The 10842-nt window shown below is 41.8% G+C and overlaps 1 protein-coding gene across 1 annotated transcript; it reads left to right on the top strand.

Annotated features, from left to right (window-relative positions):
• Window positions 1-2373: 2373 nt before the first annotated feature.
• On the top strand, window positions 2374-9442 carry LOC109964317 (fibroblast growth factor 8). The gene is made up of 5 exons (XM_020607525.1): window positions 2374-3027; window positions 3113-3149; window positions 3975-4155; window positions 6368-6474; window positions 8370-9442. The coding sequence occupies exons 1-5, from the start codon at window positions 2996-2998 to the stop codon at window positions 8652-8654; spliced, it is 642 nt and encodes a 213-aa protein (XP_020463181.1). The 5' UTR covers window positions 2374-2995; the 3' UTR covers window positions 8655-9442.
• The last annotated feature ends 1400 nt before the right edge of the window (window positions 9443-10842 follow it).

The raw sequence follows: 10842 nt of genomic DNA, 5'->3' as shown, positions 1-10842 counted from the left end.
GCATGGAATTCTACAGCTGTAGCCCATGTCATGCAGACGTCTGTATGTGGTGGTTCTTGATGCACTGACACCAGCCTCAGTCCACTCCTTATGAAGCTCCCCCAGATTTCTGAATCGCCCTTGCTTGACAATCCTCTCAAGGCTGCGGTCATCCCTGTCACTTTTGCACCTTTTCCGGCCACATTCTTCCCTTCTTCTTAACACTCTGTTAATATACTTTGATACTGCGTTCTGTGAGCATCCAGCTTCTTTTGCAATTGCCTTTTGAGACTTTTCCTCCTTATGGAGGGTGTCAATGATGGTCGTCTGCACAACCGTCAAGTCAGCAGTCTTCCCCATGATTCTGAAGCCTACTAAGCCAGACTGAGACAATTTCAAGGCTGAGGAAACCTTTGCAGGTGTTTTGCATTAATTAGCTGACTAGATTGGGACACAGGGAGCCTACAATGTTGAACTTTGTCATGATATTCTAATTTTGTGGAATACTGGATTTGGGTTTTTTTTTTGTCTTTAATCCATAATCATCAAAATTGAAACAAATAAAGGCTTGAAATATTTCACTTTGTGTGTAGTGAACTAATATAACATACAAGTTTCACTTTTTGAAACAAATTATTGAAATAAATGGACTTTCCCTCTATATTCTAATTTTTTGGCACATACCTGTAAATATAGGCAAATATGAATTAATATTTCATTTTATTTTTAGTGTAACATATGTTTTTAGTGTAAAATACAGTAGAGCTCTGATCATGTGAGCAGAAGCAGAGAAGAGAGAAGGAGCATAGGGGGAAGGGCGTTTGCCCCATGCAGAGCCACTCATGGTTGCAGGGCTCCTGGGGTTAAGGGGAGGGCAACCAGGCCTTGAGCCAGTGTACAGGGTGGCAGCTACCTGCTGCTCATCACACATACACACCAGTGGCTTTCTGTACAGCTTTCTGTCAAAAACCAACACTCCTATACACCTCGCCTTACACACACTGACCCACTTCATGTCAGTTATATGTTTTACTTCTTTCCTCAATCTGTCTCACACACACAGTTACACACACCCACAGAGCAGGGGATGCTAGTGGGAGAAAGGGAAGGAAAGAGAAAAACAACCCACCTGACAACATGAAGCCTGTCAGTGGAGCAGGTGACAGTTAAATAGTAGAACTCCTGTCTCAGCTCCATTTGGCCTTTAATATCATCATATTACACTGTCAAGGACAGTGGGGGCAACTGCCTCAGCCTCTATCTAATCATCTGCTCTGGAGCGCCCACTGGTGGCTTGGTCCTGGGTGACAGGCTGACACTGAAACCATCTCCTCTAGTGGTTGGGAGGTTACCACTGGTTGCAGAGTCACTTTAACAGTTGGGATATGGTGATACTCTAATATTTCTTGTCAAGATGTGTCACAGATGATATGAAAATGGTTTATGGATCATTCTGCCGCCTTTCAAGTTTCAAATTCTTGCTCATCTGCTGGCCTGGTCCTTCCAGACCCTTGAGTGGAGTCTTTACTCTGCAGATTGATCTCCTTTTACACTACAAACAGTGCAGCTATGTCTCAATGGGTCACTTCAAGCCTTTTCAGCTAATTTAATGACCCCTTAAATGATGTTTATTAATCAGATTGTGCTGAGTTTCTGTGGCCTTGTTGTGGCTGATACTGAAGCACCTAATTAATGGTCAAATCAATCAATGAAGTTTCACTAACGATGCTTCAATGACTATTATGTAATAAAAGAGATAATTAATCTCTTAAGTCAGAAACAAAATGGACCAGGCAGAGAGGTGTGAATATGGCATACTTACCCAGACTGCTATCTGCTTTGGCTAATGAATTAATGTTTCAGTCTGTCATCCTTATTGTTACTTCAGACAAATCCACAAGTAAGTTTCTCAGAGCCGGTTTGTTTCTGCAATTGAGTTAGACCTTTAAGGCGATAGGAGGTCGTTCTCTTCATCAAATGAAAGGAGGGCTTATTTAAAAACGCTAATCTCCTGTAATCCTTTTAATATGTCTCACACTTTGCTCTGTCAATACACAAGGCTGGGCAGTTCCAGCTTCAATGAGCACATCCCAAAACTGGACATGGCAGAAGAGGTGGGATGAGCAGGAGGACTCGCAGGGCCGTCAGGAATCTGTTGACCATTCATAGCAAACATCAGAATAGTGCATCATCATAATGAGAGGCGATTATTCTCTAATTTGGTGGATTTTAGAGAATTGTGGTGAAAGTGCACGCTGGGCAATCCAGGCTCCTCCTCGCTTCTTTCTCCCCCTACCAAGTGTCGACCGCTCCTCAGGTAAAGATTTTTTTTAATCGAGAGGGGAGGGAGGGGGTGTGGGGCTGGGGGTGTCCGCTTTTGTTCTGTAGAAAAAAGGGGCCTGTTCTTAGCTAATCAGCCTGCCATTTTAACCGGGGGTGTGTGAGCGCCGGACGAGAGGCTTGACACGGGAGAGGTGTGGGATGGGAGCAGAAAGAGGAGAGAAGGAGCGTCCAGCCTACAGTCCTGCCACAGCCGAGAAGAGCAGCAGCATCGACTCACTGCGAGAAGACTGAGGAACCCGAGCCAGCCCGAGGGAGCACAGACACACCTGAAGGCCGCAAAGGACCACAGAGATTGTAAAGCAGGAGGAATAGTCTGACAGCTCAAACTCTTTTGTAAAACATCTTGCAGCGCCCTTTGCACCGCTCAGCTCAGCTTCTGCAAGTGCTCTTATACTTTGCGCAGCCTCCTGACAGAAACTGGCATTCTTTATGTTAATGATAAATTGTTATTATTTACTCCTGTTCACCTACTTAAGCGAAGCAGGGGCTTGGCTGTGAAGAATGTGCCCGCTGTGCATGCATGAGCCTCTCTATCAGCGCCTCTGACGGTTTTGTGGATTTCGGGGAACTCTTTTGACTGATTGTTTGATTTCTCACGAAATCGGTTGAACTTTAAAGCTTTGAGAGGATCCTAGTTCCAATTTACTGGAAGAAATTTTCACATCCTTCCAACATGCGATCCATCCCATCCAGACTCTGCTATCTGTGAGTGATTTTCTCCTTTCATTTCCATTCTGTACACACTCTAATTACTCCTTCATGGTAACTCAATGCATGTTGTCCTTTGCAGGTTTCTACACTTATTTGCATTTTCCTACTATGCTCAGGTACGTTACTGTTTTCATTTCTTTTTATATAGGCTAAATGTTCACATTGTCCCTTTCTTATTTTATCGTCCAAATTTAAAATGATCTTGGAAATCTCTAAAACATATGGCAGTCAAGAACAGCGCGGGATCGTCGTAATATTATGTAATACAACAATGTTGGATGTGTCCAATGGTGCGCCGGGCAGCGGGGCGCGTGGCCTGTTGGCAGGTTGCTGATGAACACACCGGCCGTGGCACAACACGCGCGCGGGCACAGACGCGGCATCGAGGCAGGGGGAAATGCTTGCGCGTCCTGTGAAAAATATCGTAGGGATCCAACAGCCGTGGGCCAATTTTTCAGTCAACAGCAGTCATTCCATCACAGCGGAGCGCAGCAGAGAGGAGAGAGGGGGGGATTGGACTTCGTACAAATTTAAAGTAGATGTTGTATTCACACTATCAGGAATGAGAAGTGGAGCACCATTCCCGTTTATGGCCTTTCTGCGCTGCAGGGTGGTGCGCATTCTCCTGTAGACCTACGCACAACCTGCATTCACATAGTGCGTCTTTTTGAATCCTGTTCATTTTATTTAGCAGCACCTCTCCTGGAACTTGTCACACTTGTCACTCGAGAAAACACCAACAAGCAGTGGTTCTATTTGAGTATCCTTCATTTCCTACAACAACCTGAAGACACACAGTTTGCTTCATTCTCAGTATCAGAATCTTGATATACCCGCTCCATTTTTTGCGCAATTTGATGCCAGTTAAAAAGCAGAGGAAAAAGAAAAGAAAAGAAAAATGTACATGCACTCATGACTATGATGAAATCTAATTTTGACAGGTAACCAATCAGTCCCCGCCTAATTTCACGCAGCATGTAAGCGAGCAGAGCAAAGTGACGGACCGCGTGAGCCGCAGGTTGATCCGGATCTACCAGCTGTACAGCCGGACCAGTGGCAAACACGTCCAGGTTCTGCCCAACAAGAAGATCAACGCCATGGCCGAGGATGGTGATGTGCACGGTAAGAGGACACAAGACACAAACGTCTTTTGGAGCAAGAAAAATGAAAAATCCTCATTGTCCATTAAGGCGAAGTGGCTTTGATGAATTTTTCACTCGTTTTTGTAGATTTTGTTTTCAAATGATTCCACTCCATTTTGTTGAGATTTCACACCAATGCAAAGAATCATATGGATTTATTTCACGCTATGTTTATTTACACCACTTTACCTGCAGAGAAATCATTCTTTTTGTGCACACCAACGTCCGTTCAGCAATTTTTAATTTGAAAATGTTATTATTATTAATACTACTACTACTACTACTGTTATTAACATTAACATTTACTGCTTTATTAGCTTAATTTCTAGCTATATTTTATTATTGTTGAAATTATTGAAATTATTCTGATTTTTTTTAACTAACATGGCTCAAGAACAATTTTCCACCTACTTAAAGCATAAAAAATCTGAGAAACAAAAAGTAACAAAAGTAACTATAAAATAAGTCATATTTTTAAATTTACATTTTTCTTTCATAAAAATGTGCAAGTCACTAAAAGAATGCATTTGTAATTCTTCTTATTTCAAATTCAAATAAGCACACTTGCCAGTGAAATCCTGTTCAATCAGTCATTCAAACTTTTTCTGTTTCTGACATTTCAAATTGTTCAAATTTCCAGAGATAATTGAAATCATTTCACAAACAGCATTTTCTTGAAGCCTTGACCTTTTAACCAAGCAGCTGACAGGTGAAGAGGGTTATTCATTGCACCATTTGTGATCCCAGCCTGTAGTGTCTTGGAGCTCAGAGTGATTGTCCAGTGGATTGTAGACAGAGCTGGAGGTGATCCTCCTGAGATCCTGCAGGTCTGGAAGAGCCATTAGAAGTTTTCTTACTGCTGCCTCTGGAACATTTCCTGTATAGCTCCTTCCCTCCCCTCCACCACCACTTTTAACCCCACTCTATCCAACCTCAGAACCAAACGGGCCTCCTCCAGCTTTTTAGTAACTCTGGCCTACCTTCTTTGTTATATTTAAACTAAATTGAATCAGACATCAAACCATCTGCTTAAATATCATTTGATAATAGAGTGTTTGCTAGCTTGCTGTCTGTACAGAGGGCTCATGTAGTTGGTGCACAACATAAATGTATACACGTACAGTATGTCGCCTCAAAAAACAAGCGCAGCCTATTCAGGACACCTCAAGTCAAATGAGAGAGAAAGTCTGAGAGTGTGTGTGTGTGTGTGTGTGTGTGTGTGTGTGTCTCCCACGTCTGTCTTTTACTCAGACTCTGCCTATTATTCAGCCCTATAACTGCTGGCTCTGACCACAACTATTACTCTCAGCCGTGTCATGGTTAGTCAGTGGGTGGGTGCAGAAGGCCCTGAGCATCCTTGGTGAGTCTCACTAACCTGATGGCTGACGCTAAGGAACCAGTTTTATGAGACACTGTGGATTAAAATGGAATTTATATAAGGTCATCTGCTATTGGGTGTTAATGTTCTGGATCACTATCTGTGTGAATGTCAAATCACACACTGTAGCACACTGTGTGGAGCAGAGTCAAACTGACCTGCAGGTATCTGTCATTCTGCAAAAGTTCATCAACACTGCAAAACACCAACATTGTCTTGTTCTTATCTGGTTGAAACGCAATGTAAAAATGCACCAAGCACCATAAAGTCATGCCCTTTGAACAGTCTGTATTTCCTGTGTGTGAATATGTCTGTGTGTGTGTGTGCGTGTCTGTCTCCCGTGTCTGTCATTTACTCGGAAGGGATATGGAGATAAATGTGGAGCTTTATGTGTGAAGTCCATGCAGATTTATTTGAAAAGGAGTTCTTGATGGGCCTGCCAGGATTGCCTCTTTAGCGTTCAAAGAATTGAGAAACACGTGGTTTTATCATTTTGAAAGAATTTCAGCTTGCTTGAATCCCCAGAAATGATCCCATAGGTCTTAGTGTGCATGTGTGTGTGTGTGTGTGTGTGTGTGTGTGTGTGTGGGTGAGAGAAGAGAGTGTATGCATGCTTGAAATCACACAAGCATTTCTGCATGTGTCATCAATGCTTTTATGTCCATGGAAACATGCACGCACGCTGTTAGGTCATTCATTCAGGTTTTAATATTTGAAGACGGTTTCAGATAAATGCTAAATAAGACATTTCTTGCTGAAATCACATTAAGCTTAAGTTGCAGTTGTTAAATCTTTTTTTGTTTGCTTGCTTTAGCTAAACTCATTGTGGAAACGGACACGTTTGGGAGCCGAGTGCGCATTAAGGGAGCTGAGACAGGCTTCTACATCTGCATGAACAAGAGGGGGAAGCTCATCGGCAAGGTGAGGAGGAAAAACTGGCCTAAACCAGTCAAAGCTGAGGAAAAAGGTTTGTTAGCTTACTGTAGCTGAGATCAAAATGTCAGTGGTTGTCGTAGCAGCACAGCTTGAGAATTTAGTGGAGACTTTAGTGTGTGTTTTGTGGTCTTGTGTAGGGCAAAGGAAAACCTCAAGTGTTGAGAGCAGAAAAATCTAAATCATCCATAAGTCTAGTGATATGTCATTATCTCTGTTGCTCTATACTAACACCTTATACTTTTTAGGAAAAGTAGAAAAAAGAGAAATACAACAGAATGCTTTTCAGCTACCTCTGGGAGTTTGCTGTCAAACTGACAACAACTCTCACAAACATCATATGGATAGATGGGACTACTTCCCTTAGAATCAAAGTGCTGCATGACAAGAGACTCTGTACAGCTAAATGTCAGAGCATGAATATGATCATTTAAAAAATTAAGCTGTGTAATATTGTACATTTTTTATATTAACAAATTCAATTAAAAGACCAAAACCAACACTGAATTGATCCTACTAACAAGCTTTGGCAAGCCAGGCTCTACTTGATGTAGCTCATGTGTATATTAGTCCATAACTAAAATAGTCCCTAACAAATATAATGTTTCCTCCTGTTTGATAGGAACAAAACTGGCTTGAACCAAAATATCTGTGAAGTGTTTTAAAAGCTTTACATGGGAACCAGTAGATTTGGTGCTTAGAGTCACTGACAGAACAGGGAAGTTAGAGAGTAATGAGAAACAGACTAATAAATTATTAATGGAGGTCTATATATAAGATTTGTTAACAATAAGAACATTGAATAATAATTCCAACCTGCTGACTATATGTTCAAACACACTGGCAGCTTCAACTTTACATGATAGCAGTAAGTAGCTTATTATGCAATATTTTTAGCATGCTAGTTTAAATCTTTCTCTGTCTCTGCTGTGCATCTGTTGCTGTTATGTGACTGTGCAGGTGTGTGTTTCAGGCTGAGGCTATCTCAGTGCCCCTCTCTCACTGTGACAGCTAATAAACAGACCCCCCACCACCGCCACACACACATGCACACAGTCCTCCACCCACCTAGCACCCTGCCTCGTACACCATCTGCCTTGAGCTACCAGTCCACTCGGCCTCAGTGTGTGTGTGTTTGTGTGTGTGTGTGTGGGTGTGGGTGTGTTTGTGTGTGTGCTGTACAGACAAAGAAATCAACAGAGAGTGTGTCTTTTGAATGTTTGTGTGCACTTGGGTGTATTTTGTGGAAACAGGAGCTTGTTACAGCAGGCTGGCAGTCAGGTCACTGTGTTCAGCTACTACCGTTTCAGCTGACCATACTGTACAATTCATAAATATTGGAACTGTATAATGTTTTGTACTTTATGATATCACCAAGTGGAGGTCACATTTCACTCATCTTTTATATATTATCTCATCCCTGAGTTGCACGGTCAACATCACAATCTAATGGGGCCTTACCTGAGCACAGCAGCAAACTGGTCAGATGTATTTAAGGATATAATAATTGTTATTCAATTCAAACAGACCTCCTTGGTTAAATTTAAGCACAAATGCAACAAGGGATCAAACCAGGAGTGAAAGTGACACTTGGGGCTGATTAAGGCTTTATGGCTGGAGAATTCGTCCTGCAGCTAGTGACCCACGAGAGCTGCTGAATGTTTGCTGAAGGGGGATGGCTTACTGTCATCCCCCTCTCTCTGATCTGTAATGACTGTAGCATATGCTGCATGTATGTGGGGAGGGCAGTGTGTGAGTGTGTGTGCAGGCGACAAGCTGCACAGGGATGCTTTTATACATCTGATATGTCCTATTTGTATGCCTTTATCGAAAACTCTTCTCCGAACACTGCCACTAATGTTTTTTTCTGTTTATTTCTGCAGAAAAATGGGCAAGGCAGAGACTGTATCTTCACTGAAATTGTTCTGGAGAACAACTACACAGCGCTGAGGAACGCCCGCTTTGAGGGCTGGTACATGGCTTTCACCCGCCGCGGGCGTCCACGGAAAGGTTCGCGGACACGGCAGCACCAACGCGAGGTCCACTTCATGAAGAGGCTGCCGAAGGGGCAGCAGGGCAACCACCCAAGCCACCACCGACCTTTCGATTTCATCCACTACCCCTTCAGTCAAAGGACTAAACGCACACGATACTCATCAGAGCACTGAGCGGGAGGAGGAAGATAGAAAAGACAGAGAAAGAAAGAGGAAAAACTGACACGCTCCTCTGCTCCCTCAACAACCTCTAGAGACATTTTATACTGAGCATTACTATTTCTTAATCTGTAGTTTGTTTTATATTTTTCTCACAGTAAAAACAAAAAAGATGTATATAGACCAAATGCTTGAGAAATTTATTTTTGTACTCTTTTAGTGTAAAAAAATAGAATGCAATTTTGTTTATAGATGCAGATAACTCCTTGTCTGATCGAGATTATCTTAGTAGAGTGTGTTGTGTTGTTTCTGTTATGTCATTTTGACCAGTGGAGTCATTTCTTGGACTCTCGCCTGCTGCTCAAGGAGACTTGAAGGGCCCTGATTGACCGCACTGCCAGGGAACGTTGCATTCTGAGGCTCAAGCTGTCACGCACTGCGCTGGAGAGCACCAGGGTCAGTAAAAATTACATAAGCACACGGTGATAACACTGCAGTGTTTAAGCTTATCGCTTGATGCTGCACCCTATTGGGATTATTCTGATTCTTTCTCACACAGTTCAAGCAAACAGAGCTTTAACAGTGTCTGATGAAACAATGTGGCAGCTACATTTGATAAACACAGGTTTCCTGTTCTGACTGTAATATCAGTGTACAAGATGCATTGATGTGTAAGGATCCCCATGACACAGCCACTGCCCCTCACCCTCTTGTGTTCTTGTTGCCCCTGAATGCCTGTTTTTAAGCATACATAAATATATTTTTATTTGAGGATGTGTAAAATTATTTTAAGGATGGAATATTTATTTAAAATGTGTAATAAATGTACATTAGAATACTGATATTAAAGTCTTGTTTGATACATGCTTGGCTTGGACTCATCTGTGAAACCCTGACAACACACACAACTGTCCTGACCAGCCTTATCCTCTATGCATGGTTACATAGCTGTGTAAATCTTAGCTTAGTGTAAGTCTGGTAGCACCTGTACCAAGCCTGCAGGATTTTGTAGAAAAGCGAAAAGGAACTGTTTATGCACACAAACAAGTAACTTGTTTCATGCTCCCAGATGAATTTCGCTTATTCAAAGAACAGCATCAAATATTGAGAATACAAGGACTATCAAAATAGCATGCCAAAATCTGACATAAACAGTAACAGTTGTTCAACCATGGACATTATCATCTAAATGTGTGCACAAATTATTCATTCAAAGACACAAATCTCTGTACACTAATTATTAAATGGAGAGAAATATTTGTTTTATGTGTGCAAATTACTTTTTCTGCTGCACTCCTTGCACTTGTGCATTTGCTGTTTTAATTTTGTGGTTTTGCAGAATATGCTCTTTAAATCTCATTTAGACAGGGTTCTCCTGAATCAGAATTTAAAAGATTAAAATTCACAGGGACTTTACTATACAGTTTCTTTATGACAAACAAAACTGAAGTAGACCAAGCCATTCTAAAAAAACAAACCTAAACTGAATAGATAAAAATCAAGTACGAACCACAGCTGGAAACAGACAGCAAACATATCCCAGGTAACCCAAAGCAGAAACTGTGGCTAACTCTTAATTTTACTGATTTATCTTCTCCCATTTCGATGGAGTCAAAAACTTGTTCTGTGTCTGTTGGCTTGGAAAACCTGTAATAAAAGGTTGACCCTGTCAGATTACAACAAATTTGGAGATATCTGTTAATAAAATAGATGTGTAATTGGGATGATCATACATTTATGAGTTCATTGCTGGCTACTATACCAAATTTAGACTCTCACCAATTGATAATGGGCGGGGACATTAATTGTGTAATCGATTCAGCACTGGATAGATCCAATCCCAGATCACCCTTGCCTTTATTCACTGCAACAATTCGGCTTTAGTGATAAATTCATCTCATGGGTCAGATTGCTTTACTCCTCTCCCAGTGCTTCAGTATGCACAAATACTCAGCGCTCTGTACCATTCCCTCTCTTTCGGGGCACACAACAGGGATGCCCTCTTTCGCCATTATTATTTGTGCTTGCAATCGAACCGATCTTGGTTGCCCTGAAAGAGGGATTTAAGGGAATTAGGAGATGGGGTACAGAACACCAGGTCTCGTTGTATGCAGATGACCTACTTCTCTATGTGAGAAACCCCTTAACAAGCATCCCACCGATATTAACACTGTTCAAAATGTTTTGGTCACTTATCTGGATA

This window comes from Monopterus albus, unplaced genomic scaffold (genome assembly GCF_001952655.1).
Source record: "Monopterus albus unplaced genomic scaffold, M_albus_1.0 scaffold87.1, whole genome shotgun sequence".
Lineage (NCBI taxonomy): Eukaryota > Metazoa > Chordata > Actinopteri > Synbranchiformes > Synbranchidae > Monopterus > Monopterus albus.
This window is presented reverse-complemented; position numbering and strand designations above follow the sequence as displayed.

Coding starts and splice junctions, on each gene's coding strand:
- LOC109964317 (XM_020607525.1), top strand. CDS start 2,996: ATGCGATCCATCCCATCCAGACTCTGCTATCT. Junction 3,028..3,112: donor CCATCCAGACTCTGCTATCT/GTGAGTGATTTT, acceptor TGTCCTTTGCAG/GTTTCTACACTTATTTGCAT. Junction 4,156..6,367: donor CGAGGATGGTGATGTGCACG/GTAAGAGGACAC, acceptor TGCTTGCTTTAG/CTAAACTCATTGTGGAAACG.